The 20,349-nt window shown below is 41.7% G+C and overlaps 1 protein-coding gene across 1 annotated transcript; it reads left to right on the top strand.

Moving 5' to 3' along the window:
• The first annotated feature begins 10,996 nt into the window (after positions 1-10,996).
• Positions 10,997-16,162, top strand: LOC117265580 (uncharacterized). The gene is made up of 5 exons (XM_033640139.2): positions 10,997-11,795; positions 13,056-13,551; positions 14,058-14,308; positions 15,470-15,649; positions 15,862-16,162. Exons 1-5 carry the CDS (start codon positions 11,106-11,108, stop codon positions 16,069-16,071), a joined length of 1,827 nt encoding a protein of 608 aa, XP_033496030.2. The 5' UTR covers positions 10,997-11,105; the 3' UTR covers positions 16,072-16,162.
• The last annotated feature ends 4,187 nt before the right edge of the window (positions 16,163-20,349 follow it).

The following is a 20,349-nucleotide window of genomic DNA, read 5'->3' as shown; positions in this document are numbered from 1 at the left end:
CTGTCACTTTAAGGTGGCCAGATAGAGTACAATTTTAGAGTAAGGAAAATGTTTTGCAGCCTGTAATAGTGCAAGTTTTATTTTCTTTTGATGAGTTGTGCCGAGGTGTTTCACATGGATGTTGTGTCAGTATACTGTGTTTCAAACGCTGGATGTTTTCATCAACAGTTAAAATTGTTTCAGCTGAAAATCAGAGCAGAAGCAAAAGCTGGATACTAAATATCTCACACTAACAGGAAATATGTTTTTGATTTTGGGGTGAACTGTCCCTTTAAGTAGAATTTTGAGGTACTTTACTTGAGCATTTTCATTTTATATTACTTAACACTTCACCACATTTCAGAGGCAAATATTGTAGTTTTTACTTACGGTTGCAACATGTTGGTCTGTTTAAATTTCCACAAACCCTACAGTGGACCTCAGGTTTGTTTTGAAGAGGACTTGCATTTTATGTAGATATTTATACAGATATAACCATGTATCACCCATGTAATGAGCCCTTGGATGGAACAAGCACAGTACTCCAAGGCATCCAAAGAGCACCTGTAGCCTACTCCTCTGTCTTTACTAACTTTAACTGTCAGATAGTCTTTGCAGAGGAAATATTTACACCTACAGTGTTGTGGAGTGGTCTCAAGACACTCAACAATAATAACTGTACATTTAGTAAATATATAGGGGCCATAAAGCAAGAACGGTGGACATCACTTGCAGTAAATTCAGTCACCTGACTGAAGGAGTTTGTGTTGCAGTTGCAGGTTTTGTCCAGGTGGTGGCGACAGTGTAGCATCACTTCCTGCAGCACTTCCCTGCATGAGACCAAACAGCAGACTGTAGAGTCACACTGCTATACAACAGCACAACTGCATATTTAAAGGCACAGCTCACCACTCCCCACCCTCTCCTGCCCACACACACACACATATTTTTTCTGAGGGGGGTAAACTGTCACTTTAATTCCAGAACAGGCAGGTAGGAACAAAACACACCTTCATGAAACATATGGAGTTCATAATGTTGACAGTTTCACTCAGTTTTGACTGAAGCCAATAAAACATTCACCACAGCTACCATATAAAGTTTGTTCTACTCAGTCATCAGGACCTCACCTCATCACTGCAGCTCGTTACCTCTCCACAAATCAAACCCAAACTTTAAAAAAAAGACCAGATCAAAGTGTCTTAACTCAGCAGCACACTGTCCAGGACCATCTCTCCGTTCAACAGACAAGACAGAGCAGCCTCCAGTTTATCAGCCGTGGCAGACGAGTGAGCTCTGTGGGGTTCTGGGTCACTTGGTTCAGAGTTGAGGGGAACATTGGAGCGTCTGTCGTCTCGTGTCCTTGGACCTGAGCCGCAAAGCTGTTTGTGTCAGCTCGCTTCCTCCGGGGCCTAATTCACACGCACTAAGGAGATTGACAGACAGAAGAACCCGGCTCACACTGACCTATTAAAACAATAAAGATGACTCATCTCGTGAATCTATCTATGTCTTTACTTGGGCTGGGTCCAAATGTGTCACAGACATTTAGTGTCTCAGATAAATGTCCTGCCCAGGAGACAGAGACAGGTGTCGAGAAGGGATAAAGCTCTCTGGAAGGTATAAATCAGTCCAAGCATACCTGAAAAAAATATCTTAACTTTGCGCGTACAGATAACTTAAAATACGTACTTTCTTTTGGAGTAGCACTGACAAGGTAAATTCATGTTGAAGCCATTGTCCCTTACTGATTTCCCTCATTAAACCTAAATGAAAAATGAGAAGATGTGGGTGAGTTTAAGATGGATTTTAACACTGTCAGGGAACTGAGAGCTGGTTTAATTGCTTAGATGTTCTACTTAAGCAAAAGAAGCAACAATTCAGTGTAAAAACACTCTGTTACAAGTAAAAGTCCTGCATTCAAATTTACATATAAGTAAAATTACAAAAGCGGTGGCATCAAAATATACTTAAAGTACAAAAAGTAAAAGCACACATCATGCTGAACGGCCCATTTCACAATGATGTCTCTCCTCCTGAGACCCTTTGTCCTCACATGAGGTCATCACATTTTGGGTTTCCTGCCCCTTATACTTCATTCTGCTTAGCTTAGACCTGTTGTCCTCGTTTGTGGACATTTTTATGCTCAGTCTGCAGCTGATCAACAAAACCTGATCAAATTTGATCTCTATAGTTTGATATGGCAAACAAATGTGATCAATTTTAGTAATAGTAACAAGCTAAAATGCTGTTAACTAGGAAGTGCTCATCTGAGGACATTGGGAATACATTATCATCTCCTTTTAGGACACTGGGACCTAATTATTAAGTTATCTCTGCATTTCACACATGCCAGTGATAGATAGATAGATAGATAGATAGATAGATAGATAGTGTAGAAGCAAAAATCGGTGCCTGGAAGTGGGCCAAATGGCACCCGACCTCGTCTCTTACTTCTCCTGCAGGTCGCCCTCTGATGTTGATTTAGTACCTTAGGTTCAGTTGGCAAGCACTTAGAGAAACACTGGAGTCGAGTAGAATCAGGTGCAATCGAGTTTAATGTGTTCACAAGCAACAACACATACAACTCATTGAGTGCGCTCTCTTATATGCTGGTGAAGGTTTGAGAGAATCTCCACCTCTTTTCGTTAATCCTTCCCACTTAGACCCAAATCTATTGGTGGCGAGCTTTTTCCTTGGAGGCATAACAAACAATTTTATAGGAACTTGTAACATAAAATATGGTTATATGAACTTCACTCTTAATCAACTTATGCAGTCTAGTACTTTTATCTGATTTAAGATTAAATCTTACACTACAATAGATAGATAGATAGATAGATAGATAGATAGATAGATAGATATTGTTTATTTACCAGGGTAAGACCCCCTAGGACCTAGGACCCCTTGGGCAGTACTTTCTGCAAGCTCTCCTCATTTTTTCAGATGAATAAACACATAATACAAATTCGTAAAAAATTTAAAAAATTATTAAACAGAGACATACACTGTTCACCTTTTATCAGTGATGGAACTAAGACTGGCTGAATTGCCTTGTTATCGATTGGTAAAACACATTTCATTCAAACTAGACCGAAACAAAATAAAACTCACCCTAGCCGTCTTGGTTACTCTTGTTAGTCCTCTAATTAGTTAGTCCACTGTCCTAACAGTTATCGACTCCAGTTTGGTCGAAAACAATCTTTAATTCACTGGGTTAGATGTAACAAACATGCTGGTGGCACCTGTTGTGCACTGACAGCGAGAGGAGCGTCTGTGTGTGTGACGTTATTGAAAATCATACTGTCGGGATTTCTGAATACCCTGGTATACCGTACTGTCACACTGCCTAAGGCTAGCACATGATGTCCTCCTCGGCTGAGCTGTAACATTAGTTATCTCAGTGGTGGTAGGTGAGCTGGCAGTAGATGCACGCTTCCTTCTGAAAGAAAATAGTTCCGACATGAAACTGCTCACAACAAGGTCTGCGGATTATCTTGATTAACTGGGTCATGATTTCTGGAAAGAGACATTACTGTTGAACTTTTCAAATGTATTTTTTGGCACTTTGAGCACCACAAGCTGAGTGCCATCTAGTTCCATTATATTGGAGAGAAGGCAGACATCTCTACGGCTGATATCTCCAACACTCTGCAATTCACATCAAAACACTCTAGACTGAAAAATAGTTTTGTATACTGTAACTGGATAGAAAAAAAAGTGGGTATACCCCGTATACTTGAGCATACCCTCCACTACACCACTGGTTATAGCCAACTTAAAGGGTCTTAAATGGCAGATCACCTAGTTACCTTGGCAATTAAAGAGGCTAGGGAAACTAACTGAAACCTTTACTGATTCAAAGTAATGATAGGTAGGTCTCTTTTATCTATGCTGGTGCTACACAGTGGAGCAAACTGCCTCTTGTGATAAAGGACGTTCAGAACCTACAAGCCTTTGAAAAAATGGTCAAACAGAGACTGATAATGTGTCCAAGTAAGGTCATGGTCATTTTACTGCATTGAAATCTTTTTTTTCTGGCACATTTATCTGTAAATAGATGGGTTTGTTGGGACGTGGCGCGCTGTGGTCACATGTCTCCCGCTTTGGACTGACGGAACAAAAGGGACCATGATGGAAATAAATCCTGTAAACATCCTGTCGTGACCTCTGTCAATTAAAATGTAATTACACAGGAAGAGGCAGACACAAGAGCCAGGGCACAAACTTTGACTCTTTAACCTTTTCACCCCTATTTAATCCTCAATACTCAACGACACGCGTCACAAGAACTGAAAGGCAAGCTCTTATAATCAGGCTGGTTGAGTTCAAGTGCACTTTGGTCTCAGTGCTCTGATTGATTAATACAAGCTATTTTATCAACTAGCAAGAGTTTGGCAAAAAATCTAAAGTCAGTGTCTACTTAAATAGTTTCTTCTACTGGCAGGAGATCTACTTAAGTACTGCCAGCAATTTACGCCCCAATTGCCACTTTAAATGTTGGAATTGTACGTATATGTAAACCCAGTGGTATGTCACATTTGTGCGATATTATGTAGCAGATACATTAAAATTTTATGTTTCAACAATGCTGTGGTTAACGTGTGGTTGGATTTAGGCACAGAAACCACTGGTTATGGTGAGGAGACGATCATGTTTTGACTTAAAATATCTGGTTTTGGTGGCTAAAAAGCCGCACGAAGACGCAGTAATGTCTCAGTGAAAAACATCCCCCTTTCCCCAGCCAGCATTTGCATTTGGGGCCCATGTGGGCTGAAAATGGGCCCTTAATGGGACTGTCCATGGGTTCCAAACTGGCCCCATGCCAATTGCCCACATTGATGGCTTTACCCAAGTGGGCCCCACGTGGTTATGCTGGGGCTACCTGGGTACCAAGTGGGTATGGGCCCACAATGGGCATCTTATCTGAGGCCCACTTGGGTAAACCCACCCGTGGGCAGTTGCCATGGGGCTAATATGTAACCCATGAACAATCCCATATAGGGCCCATTTTTCAGCCTGTTTACTACCAACATGGGCCCCACATACAAATGTTGGCTGGGTTGGCGGCACCGTCCCAGCAGGAAGCGCAATAATGTCTCATTAAAAAACAACAGCATTTCATGGCACTATCTCAGTGGAAAAACAGCGATGGGTTGCTAAGAAACAATCATGTTTGGTGCCTAAAAAATGCTGCAAGACGCAGTGATGGCTCTTTAAAAAAGTGGTTTATTGTGGTTATTTGTTTGTCTTGGACAGTGGTCTGCAGGTTGGCAGGCATCTCGCCCGGGGCCACACCATCCACCATCCCCTCCACCTCCAGATGACAAAGTCAGCTCATATACATGTAGTCTGAACTAGCCTATGTCACTTTAAAAATGTTAATATGAAACATATAAAACATACAAATAGAATGTATATGTGGTTTGCAGAAACATACAGTGGCAACATTTTCATCTGGTGACTGGGATGAATTTTAAGATAACGCATAACACAAGTAACCATCTTTTAAAAGTGACCATGCCCAGACTTGTGCGACATTTATTTTGTAAGACCAGGAGAAGTGCGGGTTCTTTTTAAAATCAGAGATGTGTCTGTGTCTGAACTTGTTATCTAATGTTAATGAATAAATGTCTGTTCTGTACTTAACATACTGGCTCCATTGTTTGTTTGTTGTGTGATTTTCTTTGACCTTAAATCAGCCATCTGCCGTCCCGCGGCTGCCTGTCTCTGGCTGTCAGTCAGACTGGAGGAGACGAGCAATTAATCAGGCCAATTACTCCCGTGCTGAGATCTAGGTGAGCTGTGTGACGTCGTGCTGGAGGATCTGAGCCAATGATAGTGTGCTGGTAGAGAGGATGACTGCAAATCAGAGGTCAAATTAAAAAAAATAAACTTTTTATGTACATTTTTGGAGCTGGGTAATATATAACTAATATGATCACATATCAAGGATAAAAATAGAGATGATGGAGTAAATGTGATGCCAAGCAGTCGAAAGAGTGTGTCAGGAAAAGAGGTGTGGTCTCACAAGAAAAACACAACAAAGCTGAGGGAGAGGAGGAGAGAACAGAGAGGCAGAGACACGAAGGAGGGGTAGAAAGAGTTGAGCTCTTCTCTGGAGTAAATCTCTCTCAATCTGATCAGAGTGTGAGGTGGACTAACTCACCACAGTGTGGATACACAGGCTGCACCCACTGGGACTCAAAGGTAAGGATGCATTTACAATGTTCATCTAACTGGAACAGCATCTTCACGTGTTTTATATTAGTTAAGGTGTTTCAACAGGGTGTGACACAGAGGACAGTAAAGAGCTGCAGTGTGGCGCTGCGTTTAGCTTTTACAGTTTAGAAGCAAATTAACTTTTTCAGTGAGAAATCTGAACAACTTGTTGAAAGTAATAAAACAACTGAGGCGCTGTGTTTAAAGCAGTTTCACCTGCAACAATCTGCAAAAGACAGAAATGTGTGTTTGGGTGTTGTTGATGTCAGTTACTGAAAGCATTTTAATTTTCATTTATTCTTTTTTGTTTGTTTGTTGGCTGGGTGTAACTTTGCAGTGACTAAAGGCAGGTGAGAAATCATCAGTGACATGTTTGTTACACCTGACAGAAAAGACACAGTGAGGAGGGACAATGACTGAAACCAGAGTTAGATTTATATTTTTTAGATCGTCTTAAAATGTAGGGTAAGGTAAATGAAGGAACCTGAAACAAGTTAACTGATGGATAAATGGAAGAATTACAATGTCACATATTTTGTTTAAGGACGTTTAAGGAATTGGCTGCAGTTTGTCAGATTCCAACTAAAGCGGAATAAAAAGTCGATCAGAAAATAGATTTTTATTGATTTTCATTTTTACTCACTGTCCTAATATGTGTTGCTGGCCATGACAATGAACTACAGAGTTTGTGGATGGGATACCAGCCACACTATATATCTTAAGAGATAACCAAACTTTAAAAACAGACTGTGCTCTTACACAAAATGGACATGGATGTTACAACTAATGATGACAAGAAATAAATAGCATTTAAAACTTTATTTTCCTGAGAATTAATGCTCCGTCTTTATTGTTGGGGAAAACTGTATATGAAGCAACTAGACTGATATAAAAGAGCATGCAAAATATAATTTACTACATAATGTAACATTTAGGGGAAGATAATCTATATGATCTTAAGTTAAATAGATGTTTAGCATCACATAGGTTTAAGTGAAGAGGCATTTTAATGGCAGATACAGTTTAAAACTAGGAACGAGAAAAGAAAAGACAAGTGGAGACCTTATACAAGGTTTTTAGAAAATCATAATGTTGAATGATATGAAATTGAATGGAAGCTATGGACTGCTGTCATTTTTTAATTATTGTTTTTGCTAGCGTTGGGGGTAATATATGCACATTTTTGTTAAATTGTTATTGTGAATGTGTAAAATTCAATGAAAAAAAAGGGGGAAAAAATAAATATACATATGTCTGAACTCATTTAGAGGCACATGTCCCTGTGCATAGGGCTGTCAGTCCTCATAACCTGGTGCAGGTGACAGCAGGAAACATCAGACTGATAGTAAATAAGCAGATACTCCGCACACAAAGGAGGCTTTAATTGCTTCTTTTTTTTCATGTGCGTGTGATCTGAAATGAAGAAGACATTAAACTGTGATTTATTTTGACAAAGTGTCTCAACAGTTTATAGGAGAGCCACTCAACAGATAATGAGGCTGACATTAATCTTGTAATGCACTTGTTGATTATAATAACAGTTTAAACCTCATCCACTCTCTGTCTAGAAAGAATCTGCTTGTTTACAAATACAGGAGCTCTTTATGTTGTTTGTCAGCTGGCTGTTTTTTAATCACAGGTCTAACTGCTGTTGTCAGTTTTTAATTTGGGACTAATCGCACTACTTAAAAATATCCACCTTGACCATATGGCGCGGGGATGGTGCACGACCCCTGCGCTCACCGTGGATTACACACACACAGAAGCATGCAAGCCCACTTATCTCTGGCTAAGGTGGCACAACAACTGTTTGCAATTAGGTTAATTGAGTGACCTGTGGGTGGTAATAAACTTAGGGTTAAACTGTGGTGATTGGGTGTGACACAGTTCTGTACCGCGACCATCTGTCTGCCCTCTAAGCCCCGTAAATCACAACAGGGACCTCAGAGACAGAACATGCTTCAGTTCAAAGGTTGTTTCCTCTTTATGAAGATAAGAACGTTAAGATGATTATAATAAAACATCAAGGAATAATTCTCCAGTTTGTGCAGCTCAATAAATAATTTTTGCATTGGCAATTAAAGAGGAGATTTCTGTGAAGGCAGACGTGATCTTTGTCACAGGCTATATTTGTATGTATGTTTTCACTGTGTTTCATTATTGATAAAGTACAGTGAATCATGTATGAACTGTCAACACACTCACACATTGTGGAGGCTGGTCACTGCGAGCAACAGGTGGTCAGTGAGGTTTAGCTGCCTCATCACGTGTGTGCCATTTCAAAATGCCGACCCTGTATAATGAAGGACATGTTACAGTGCTCAGAGGGGTCAGAGGGGCTTTGTGATATAGACACAGAGAATATAATATGGGGCCACGTGGACACATGAACGTTTACATGCTGGGATCCAGATTTTAAACGATATACTGCTTTTAATTATAATCCTACGGGCCTAAGACTTAAAGGGGAGCTTTGGTATTATTCAACTGGGCCCTATTTTCCCATGTTTGAGTGTCTAAGAGACCAATGTGAACAACAGTTCTTAACAGTTTTGTGTCTGAATCTCACTCAAAGAGAGGTTTCGTTTGAAGTCTGAAGATGTGACCTGTTGCAGGAAGACAACAGGGGAAACATTAGCGAGAGTTTCAGAGTGGTGTCGGGAATAGTTTGTTTTGTTGGAGGACAGAAAACATAGTTTAGTGATATCTAAAAGATCAGAAGAGAAAAAAAACAATGGTTTGTAATTACGGCTTTCTGAATTGTGCAAACAAAATGTCAGGCTTGGCTTTGCAAGCCTTCTCCTTGAGCGTGACTTTGACACAATAACACACAGATCGGGGATGCCCACTTGCTCACCTGGTAGAGCAGGCACCCCTCGTACAAAGGCTTTGTCGTAGATGCATGTTCAGTTCCAACTCTGGCTCTTTGCTGCATGTCACTCCCTCCATGTCTTCCCATTTCACACAAGACTTTCCTATCTAATAAAGGCAAAAGTGCCAAAAGAAAATCTTAAAAAAACAACAACACACAAACAGACCAGATTAAGCGAATGATATAGAAACACCTGTAATAACAACCTGAGCCTGTCTGTAGCAAAAAATAACCACATTTAATGGATGTATAGTGACGGTGCACAATTGCCCCATCTGGTTACATTGAAGACACTGCCAGCTGCCCCCCTATCTCTCAGAAATGTATCAATTTCAAAAATTGTTGTTCACATCAGTCGCTTAGACACAAAAACATAGACAATGGGGCCCAGGTTAAAAAATGCCAAAGTTACCCTTTAAATAACCATCAAATTTAACTCTTTAAATAAAAAATAAAACACTGAAAGGCTCTTTGCAGCCTTCCAGGAGGTAAAAAACATCAAACACTAAAGGTACCGACAAAAGTCTCGTTGTCTGGTTCAATCAAGATGCCACACTTCTGATTTGGACTAATCCTTGTCTGGACAGCCTCTGGTTATTTTGGCTCATGCCTGCACCGTGTAAGGTTACTGGTCAGACAGACTGCAGCTAACTGGGGCCGGAGACGACGCGCTGAGGTGTTCATCCTCCATCACATCCTGCTGAGAACTGACGACGTTTTATATGTCAGCCTGGTCTAAACATGTCTCCTCTCACTATCCTTTTTTTGTTTAAGAACACTGACTCCAACTATATCAGTGAAGACATGATCAACTCATGTCTGCCCTGTAGATACACTGGGACAAGATAAACCTGAAAATTTAATGTAGTCAAAAAAACTACAGCCTTATAATCAAGGACATAACAGGGAATAATAAGGAAATGTTGCTGATTAACCTCCTTAAGACTAGAGCTTTTGTGTGGTATGCATTTTTAATATGTCCTAGCTATTTGGGATGAGTAGGACCTGATAAGTATGAAAAGACTGAGCATTGTCTTTGAACAGTGGAGAGTTTTGGGAAAGACCTTGCTCACTTTTGTGTCGGGATCGGCTGTAGGCTGATTTGGCATACATGGCTGCCTCTTGTTTTTACATGGATTAGTGTATTGTGCTTTTCCTACCACTAGATGGCAGAAAAAAGTGTCCACAATCGAGGACAACAGGTCTAAATTAAACAAAATGAAGTATAAGCTGCAGCAAACCCAAAATCTAACATCCTCATATGAGGACGCAGGGTCACAAGAGGTTAAACTACAGGGCAAGTCGCAAAATTTTGATACTGAATGTATCAAAAAAAAATCTTCACTGACAAAGGATTTCAGTTGTTTTCCGCCAAAAATAGTCAATCTTGCAATATTTAATCCACTTATAGTGACTACAGCATTATTTTTTTTTTTATTAAAATTTAACCAAAATCACGATCTTTCCCTAACCTTAACCAAAGTGTATTTGTGCCATCAGACAAAAGTCTGGTCATGGGTTCTGGTGTCAAGGTGCATTTCATATGCCAGCCATACTCCTTGCGAGGCCTACCTGGTACATAAATGTAGTGTTTCGTTACCTGAGAGAAACGTTGTCGTTGTCTGAACATAATCCAGACAGCAATTATGTTGTGACGACAGCATAATTAAGAAAGCAGCGACAGGGTCTCAAAAAAAAAAGCTTCTTTATTTTGTGTGAACCCTTTGTGGGCACTATTAAAAAACCTTTATCTAAAATCTGATGTTTTGTCTTACAGGTTTTCTCCATTCTTCAGTGACAGAGGAGACAAGGCAACATCCAGAATAAAATTAAATCTCCTGAGTGACGAAGAAGATAAAAGATAAAACTGTTATTTCACATTGTTCCTCACAGATACTTTGAGATCTTTGTTATTGTGCACCCCGATGTCTCCTCTCCAACAACAAAGAAGTCAACGCAACCTTTACCTTAAACTGGCATCACACATTTTGAAGTGAAGCCAAGCTCCTTAGTCTTACTGGCTGAACTGTGGATGGAGATTATGAGGACCTCTCAGTTGCTTCACCTGTTCCTCGCTCCTATTGTGTTTTCTTTACATTCACTCCTCCCCTGCCCTGCGTCTGCCAGCACAGGGTCTGACTATGACTATGGAGCACACCCACGCTTTGTTTGCACCCCTATCCCCGTGGATGCAGACCCTGCCTGCTTCCCCGCAGGGGGTCCAGGCGTAGGGGCGTCAGGGCCCAGCGGGCCAGGCCATCAAAGTGCACCTCCTGCTGGCTGGTGGGGGGCGAGCGAAGAGGCCAAAGCCACCATCCTCCACCTGAGGGAGAGCCTCGTTCAGCAGAAAGAGACCATCCTGGACCAGAGGGAGACCATCAGGGAGCTGACGGCCAAGCTCACCCTGTGCGAGGGCCTCGGACGGGATGCGACGCCTCACACCGAGCACCACGGCACAGGCTCGCACTCTCATCACGCATCAGTGGCCGGCCATCACACATACAATGACAACGGGCACTATAGCAACCACCAGGGTCACCATGGAAACCTCATCCCAGACTCACCGCACTACCCCTCTGTAGGGGGGCAACGATCTGATGGAGGGCACAGCAGCAACCATCAGGCGAAGGATAAACATGTGACGCCAGGGGAGATCACATCCTCACCAGAGCAGATGGAGAGGATGCTGCATGCGCTGAAGGAGAGGCTGGACAACCTGCAGGTGAGCAGCAAGAGGAGGAAACTTTTTCAGCTTTATAATCAAAAATAATAAAACTACAGACAAAAAGTAAAGTAAATATAATACAGCTGATGAACAGGAAAGAGATAAGTAGAGAGACGCTTGAGATGTGCAGCCAGCCCATATATGGCTTTCATTTGTTTAGACATGATGATGCTGTCATCACCGGAAGTCCCAAAGTAGTATATCTGCTAAGTACTTTAGACAAAGGAACAATCAATTACTTAACTGCAGTAAGCCACACAACACATTGCCAAGAGAGTCACTCTGATGTCCCTCAGTGGGCGCCTCAGCGATGGACGTTACTGCAGTGTATTAACTGGGCACATTAACGTTTTGGTCGCCTCTTTAATTACTCACTGTTTTTACTCTCCCGGTACATTTGTCTGCCCTTTCCTGCTGGCTCTCCTCCGTGGATCGTGATCACAGACAGATGTCAGGGGCTGTGGAGTGTGTAAGGGGGGGTTGGCTGGGTGGTGGCACGAGTCTAACATCAGCAGTAATTACCGTGATCTCCCTTGACAGTCTGGTAATCGGGGCATGGACCAGGGCAAAGCCTGGATTACCTAAGAGGAAGGGGAGCAGACACATATACATGAAGAACATAAATAAATAGCTGACTGTTGCATGTGACACTGAAAGATTACTAGTGAATGTAAATAGTAGGCCAAGAAGTTCAATAAACACGTAAGTGCAGGTAACAGACTGACACATTCTGACACGATCCCTTGAGGTCAGTTTGTGTCTTTGCCAAAGCACCACTGACGCCTTTCTGTTGGAAGCAGCGGGATTAAAGTAATTCTTCACCCACAAAATGATCATTTGTAAATCAATTACTCTCACAGTGTTACGTTGAACTCATGAAGAAAACTTTGTTTTTCTCGCATGAATTTACGAAGAAAGGAAAATCCAAAAACTGAGAAAAATTCTTGATGAATTGAAGTCATTGGGGTCCACGTTTACCTTCAGCAAAACTATAATCAGTCTCATTTATCCAGTCGTGAACTCAGAACTTCCCAAACGGATGCATTTTTGCTAAAATGTTAACATTTAAAACATTCATATAAGAGTAGTGCACCTGGGCACAAACAATGCATGTGTTTGGTAAGTACTGAGTACACAGCTGGATAAATGAGACCAAGATTAAACAATATGAACGGTCATTTGTGGGGGAATATCCCTTTAAGTGACAGGAAGTGCTTATCAAGACCTCACCTGTGTGTTCTTCACCTCCCCAAGCAGAAGAGGAACATATCCATCGCCTACTCCAGCTCTCTGAAGGAGCTGCTTCAGAGGAAGATCACCGCTCTGGAGCAGCAGCTGCACCATCACACCTCCGCCCTCAGCAGCCCGGACCACCACGATGACGACAGCAGCCACAGAGATGACGGAGACCATCACGACGACGATCATCACGATGATGATCACCACGACGACGGACACCCGAATGACCACAAGGATGACCACAATGATGGCAGCGACAGCGACAGCCACACCGACCATCATGATGACAGACACAATGATGACCATCATGATGTGGATGGTGACCATGACGACCACCATGACAGTCACCACGAAGATCATGATGATCATGATCATTATGATCATGATGATCACCACAGTAACGAAGCAGACAGTCACAGTTACCTGTCACACACAGGATACAGAGAACCAGGGCCACGGACTGGTTTCCACGCAAATAAACTGGAGTCAGTGCTCAACCAGCTGCACCTCGCAGGTACATGACCACCACACATTATTACCTCGTCAGGTGATAGTCACTTGCCTGCATTTGCTCATGTGTGACCATTCCCTTATATCCATGACCTTCCTCCTGTCCTGTACATAAGCACTAACATCCACAACTTTTGCTGATTAGCCGGCACAGTGTTGTGTGACTCGTCCAAGCCACTTTATTTGTTTTATAGTTACAGACCCAGGGCTGTGTATGAACAGCAGATTTTTTTAGTGTGCACAAAGACCAGACAGCTAACAGTCCATGAGGAGATTATCGTTGAATTTGACAAAAAGTGTATTGAATTAACATAGCGGACTACACTTTCAAATTGCTCAGAAAAAAATAAAATTTGAGCGTCTTAAATAGTTTCAAGTTGACTCAGCAAACTCATTCTGCTGAGTAATCGATCGAAAGCTCCAGACCAGAACAGTTAGTAAATAAACCTACTGACATGACTCAAAGTGAATTGTTTATCATGGTATGATGTTGTTTCTCTCCAATGACAGGTTCCAGGAAGAAATTCAAGAGTCCCGATGCCTTCCAGATCAGCTTCCCCATGAGGACCAACTACATGTATGGGCGGATGAAGAGGACGCTGATGCAGGAGATCTTTGCTCTGACTTTGTGTCTTTGGATCAAGGCGGGTGTTGGGCCCGTCCTGGGGACACCTTTTTCTTACTCCGCACCCGGACAGGCCAATGAACTGGTGCTCATCGAGTGGGGCAGCAACCCCATGGAGCTGCTGATAGACGACAAGGTGAGGGAGGATAAACAGAAACCCTACTGCAGTGTCAAAGGTTTAGAGACACATTTCCTCAATCAGCTGCTTAATAAGAGTGACAGGAACCTACATTAACAGTTGCTGCGTTCAATATCACATACTATTCACTACATACCAAATATGTGTCTTATAATCACAAACATTTGTTTACACTGATTTATAAAGAGAGCTGGATACAGCTTTGGAGGCAGGGCCCCATTCATTTCATTAAAAGTTGCTCAGTGGCGCATGAAGCAAAATAAAATTCAACTTCCCAGGTATAAAATTACCTGGATTTTCCACATAGTTGAGCCCATAGATCAAGCGTCGACTGAGCGGCTAACTTCTAGTTTTGCATTCAGCTAACTCACATGGAGATAAAATGATGTAATTGTGCAGCTCTTCTGGGCTTCAGAAATGGTTTCGAGCTGAGTGAATGCAGTCATTTTGAGGAGGTTGTGATGCTCTAAAAAATGCATTCACTGATTCAGAGACGTCTCTTTCACAATGAAAATCAATGGGAAAAAATCTTTTTGGGCCCAGTGGCATCACGTGATGGAGCCAGAGGTTGTAATTCCACATTTAGCCACTATAAACAATTGGCGTCAAAGCCTGGTGCACTTCCTGGGGGCCTGGAATAAACAACAGTATTTATCTTTTCGGATACACTGAGACTGCCTGAGAGGCTCATTGACTGTTAGAGACAGATAACCATGGTAACCTGTACCAACCTCCGATCTACTGGAAATTTAAGATTAATTTAAAATATATATCACTAACAAAATGAAATCTTATACTTAAGAGTTAAACTGCAGGGTTACTGACGATACAGAGCTGTCTGGTCACTGCCTGCCATTGTCTATTATGAACATTGTCATTTACTGCAACTTTTGTCTCGTCTAACGCATTGCATGATGGGATATTTATGCTGGCGTAGTGTTCACTGTTTGCATACTGTAATATTTCACAGAACAACTTTCATAGGCATGAACAGGCGCCCTGCCTCCAACACAGTATTATGTTATTCTCTTTATACATCCATGTTTTGCACTTAATAAAAAAAAGGGTTTTTTAATTACACACACAATCTCCCACAAACTATGTTCTCACTTCTGTATTTACCTGTGTTAACTTGAGTCTGTATCTCACCATCCCCAGGCTGCGACGCTGCCCCTGTCTCTGGGTGACGGGAAGTGGCACCACGTGTGTGTGACCTGGTCAACAAGAGACGGACAGTGGGAGGCCTACCAGGATGGAGTGCAGAGGGGGTCTGGGATAAATCTTTCCCCCTGGCACCCTATCAAACCTGGAGGTGTCTTCATCCTGGGACAGGAACAGGTAAAGACAAAGAGATTCACTCCCTGTAGATGCACACTACAGATGCAGAAAGGGGGAGAATTTATTATGCTAAATATCAAATACATGCCCAATGAAGAGCTTAGAGCCTGAAACATTTTACAGTCCAGGGAAGCCATTGTTTTTGGCTCTTCTTTACCTGTATTTGTGGATAAATTGCTTTAATTACATTCTCATTTCTCTCCCTACCTCAGGACACTCTGGGAGGTCGTTTCGATGCCACTCAGTCGTTTGTGGGCGAGATATCCGACCTGCACATGTGGTCACATGTCCTGACTCCCAGTGACATCTACAGCCTGGCGTCCTGCGGCAGCCACCTCAGAGGAGACATCCTCGCCTGGTCTGAGTCAGAGGTGGAGCTTCGTGGAGGTGTCGCCAAATACCCCTTTGACCCCTGCCACTAAAAGGCTGGAGAAGAACGCTGAGAACATTTATCACATATCGAAAGGTTCAGGAATAAAACAGGAGCCCCTCTGACTTATTTTTCGGGATGATGACTCAGTGGCACAAACTCATTGCCTTCCTTTAGACTGAATCAGTGACTTTTTCTTTGAAAAGAAAAACAATAAGTCTAATCTGTGTTTACAGAGACTGTAGAGACTTAGTGGTCTTGGGCCTTAGGTTTCGGCCTCTAACGTAATCATAAGCTAGTGTTTTATTTTAAACAGACAAGTGCTGTATGTGACATATTGTCATATTGTTAATAAGACTTAATACTGTGGGGTCTGTGATAAAATTAGCAGACCTTACACGGGTTCTGACGTGGTGACAAACTGTGTTGTTAGTTTGAGCGATATGTAGAGAAATGTGTTGAGAAATCATTTTGTAATCAGGATACTCCTTTTTTTAAAGGTGTCCACAGAGATACAGCTAATTTACCAAAGAAATGTAGAATTGATCTGTTACACTTTGTAATTTTAATAATCTGATGTGTCATAGATAGATTGTGTTTTATTTTGGCAGAAGAGCCTGTCAGACTGAATTTAGTGTGAAACAACAGTTATAACACGGACTTTTGGCATGACGCTGTAACCCAACAGTGATGCTTTAAATTCATCATCAAGGTTTATTATACACTCTTTTTTATTCACTTTTATAAACTCTACAATGGATCTCGCTGTTCGCTGAACAAGCTGCTGACGTTTAACACTTTTTTTTCTCTCCAATAAAAAATGCATCTTTTTGATATGTATATTTTATGTGATCAAGTCATTGCAACGTGGCTTTTTAATTCCTTATATGATCTGGCCTTGACTGTATATTTGTTATTGCACTGTATATAAAAGACTGAATTAAGGCCAGGTTATGTTTTTAACGTTGTGTATTAAGTTGTGTGTTTGTGTTTTTCAAATGTTAAGAGTGTGTAAATAAAAGTGTGAAAGATACACATCTTTGTTCTTGTTTATTTGGTAAATTGTATAGCGCCTTTCTAATCATCTGACCACCCAAAGCGCTTTTCACACTATGAGTCGCATTCACCCATCTACACACACATTCACACAATGGTGGCCGAGGCTACCATACAAGGTGCTACTCAGGCTACTCAGTTTTTAACACACTCACACACTGATGAAACAGCCAACGGAAGCTTTGGGGTTTAGTTACTTGCTCAGGGATGCTTTCACATGCAGACTGGAGGAGCCAAGGATCGAACCGCTGATCTTCCAATAAGAGGATGACCTGCTCTACCCCTGAGCTTCAGTCGTGGATGCCACCTGACATGCTCAGCCCAGCCAAACACCGTTGCATACCAAGTATTCCTCCTCCTAGCAACAGCACTCCCCGGTACAATTGGACGATGCACCAGGCCTCACTGTAAAAACGGTTCAGGAATGGCCAAAAGAATGTGACTCAAAGCGTCAACTTGGCATCCAAACTCCCCAGATCCCAATCTGATCCAGCATCTGGGGGACGTTCCAGTAGCACACGTCACAACCCATAGGACTCAAAGGATCAACAGCCAAAGCCCTGGAGCCAGACAACACACAGAGGTCCTGTGTCCATGCCCCGACAGGTCACAGACAAGTCCGATTTAAGGAGACCCACCTGTGGATTGAGGTTACCTCTAGGGTACCAGCATGTCCAGCAAATGCTCGATCAGATGAGGATCTTGTGTATTTTGATGCCTTGAGGTCTTTGTCATTCTCCTTGGTCCATTCCTGAACAGTTTTTGCAATGTGGCCTGGTACAGTCCTGCTGAGGGCCACTGCCATGGTGGAGTGTTGTTGCTATGAGGGCGGTACCCACATGACTGCCAGGAAGACCAGCAAAACATTGCACTGCAACGAGATGATCAGTGTTATTCACCTCACCTGTCAGTAGTTTTTATGTTTTGGCAGATCAGTGTATAGTGTCAATAACTTAAATTTACAGCTAAATCCAAGTCATGAACATCAACAATGCGGCCAGTGCACAAGACTTAATAAACTACTTCATCGTGTCAAAATAACGTTAACTCAACTACAAAAACCAAAATAAACGGCACTTACCAGGTGTGAGTTGAACGAAAGTTTAGCTCGATCCTGGGGCTTTATGAATCTGCTCCATAAATGCACAGACATGACAGGACAAATGAGAGACTTGAGAAATAACAGAAAGAACCAAACTTGACTGCTCCACCAACGATTCTGCTGGCAACAGCAACAGCCACAAAATGTGCCTCAACCAACCATCCTCTCTCACACCCCTCATACACAAAAATGGAACACCAGTTGGCTATGAGAGGTATCACAGTGGTTACAAGTCAAAATGAGGCATAAGGTGTAGAAAATGTCAACTTCCAGCACGTTTAAATGCTGATTTTTAGTGCATTATAACATTGATTTTTAACGGGATGAAATGTGATTTTTAGCACATTAACGTCACAGTTTTTAGCATGCTGAAAAGGTGATTTTTAGCACGTTAAACTAGCGATATCTAATTGTAGCCCACAGACAGATTTTAAATGGCCCTCTGCTTGTCTTTCAAAATATACTATATGGTTAACACAATATTGAATAATCAAGCAAGATCACTTCACACTGATTGTAGACATGTACCAGAACTATGCAGGCAGAACTAATGTGTTTGTTATGGATAGAAGGTAAACAAGCAAACAAACAGGCTACCTAGCACCAGATATCTCCTTCTCTGTCGCAGACATGGCCACAGTAACAAAGCGTAAAGTCAGGAGAGAGGGCAGCTGTTTTCAGGAGTGATGGAAAGTTAAATACTTTCTCACTTTAAGACCCATGTGATTTGAGAGGCAGCTGGCCCCCAGGTATTTTCACAATATCTTACCTGGCCCCCATTCTAAAAAGTTTTAACATCCCTGCCTTTTACTGTCAATGTTTGTTGCATAAAAACACAATTTTTGGGGTGTTAAAATGTTGACTTTTAGCACCGTTAACAGTCAATTTTAGGTGCATTAAAACATTGATTTTTAGCATCCATTTTTGCCATGTTAAAATGCCAGTTTCTCTGGAAACTCTCCATAGATTCCTTCTTCCTGTCCCTCAGTCCTGTGGTAGACTGTGTCTCCCTGACCTCTGGCACAGACACTTGTGTTCTCCTGGACATGAAAGCAGGTGTGCAGAAATTATAGAGCACACAGTTTATACAAGAAACCTTTTAACATGTCAAAAGTAGGTTAGTGTTTGCATTAGAGTAGGGTGTGCAGCAAAATACAGGGCGAATTGCAAAGGACGAGCCTGTATTATACATGACAGGTGTAAATCCGATACTGAACAGTTGCACAGACCTACAGTTTTACCTGATGATGGTGCTGTGTGGAAAGTTATGGGATCACTGGAGGTATTAAAATTCTTCCAGAGGGGATGCACCATGGTTTTATTTCACTGGAAGTAAAAATGGTATTCAGAGGGTAAATCCAGATTACTCTGGTGACATATCTAGCAGGTCAAACTTTGAATGACACATGGTCAAATTTAACAATTCACACATAATCAACGATATATTACACATTATATCAGACAGTTTAATCTGTTAATACAATTAACTTTACCTTACACGCATCCCACAAGCTGATGCTTAACCAAATGAGGATCTCAGCATAAAACGTGTTGAAGTAAATTTGTAATATTAGCTTTAATACCTAAAGTTGACCCCACTTGGTGGTGAAAATATAAAGACAAACCCCAGAAGAAACAAAAACACATCAACCAATGACCTCAGTTTACCTTTTATTGTTACACAGTAGTTTACTGGCACCAATGTATCGTGGTTTTCCTTTTGCTACATTTACAGATGATCTATCCATCTTCACCTCACAGTAAATAAAAATAAATAATACAAAATTAACACATTATCTGAAAGAGGTGGAATCAGAAACAGAGGCCCAGTTTCAGTCTGATCATTTCAGTGTTCATTATTTTGTTCTAACAGAAAAACATTTGTTGTCCCAACAGTTTTTTTTTTTTTGGCAACTTTGCACTTCAAGAATACCCAGAAAGTGAAGGCCTACAGACAGTCCATGTGTTGTGTAGAAGCACTAACATGAAGGTATAGAGTTAGGCCTTTGTCAGTTTGATGATATCGGGGAGTAAAAGGCAATCCAATCACTTCTACAGAAGATAAGACCCCCAAACAACATGATCTTTGTCAGGTCAATAAATACAGTGCATGCTGGTCAGACGCTGCTATAGCTGGCACCGACCAGGCGGAGGAGTTATAAAGTATTTCTA

This window comes from Epinephelus lanceolatus, chromosome 10 (genome assembly GCF_041903045.1).
Source record: "Epinephelus lanceolatus isolate andai-2023 chromosome 10, ASM4190304v1, whole genome shotgun sequence".
Lineage (NCBI taxonomy): Eukaryota > Metazoa > Chordata > Actinopteri > Perciformes > Serranidae > Epinephelus > Epinephelus lanceolatus.
Note: the sequence above shows the minus strand (reverse complement) of the source record. Positions and strands in the feature narration are given on the sequence as shown.

Bases quoted from the DNA above. Each gene is read 5' to 3' on its own strand.
- LOC117265580 (XM_033640139.2), top strand. From the start codon at position 11,106: ATGGAGATTATGAGGACCTCTCAGTTGCTTCACCTGTTCCTCGCTCCT. The intron at 14,309-15,469 runs GTGAGGGAGGAT...CACCATCCCCAG, and splicing joins AGCTGCTGATAGACGACAAG to GCTGCGACGCTGCCCCTGTC. The intron at 15,650-15,861 runs GTAAAGACAAAG...TCCCTACCTCAG, and splicing joins TCATCCTGGGACAGGAACAG to GACACTCTGGGAGGTCGTTT.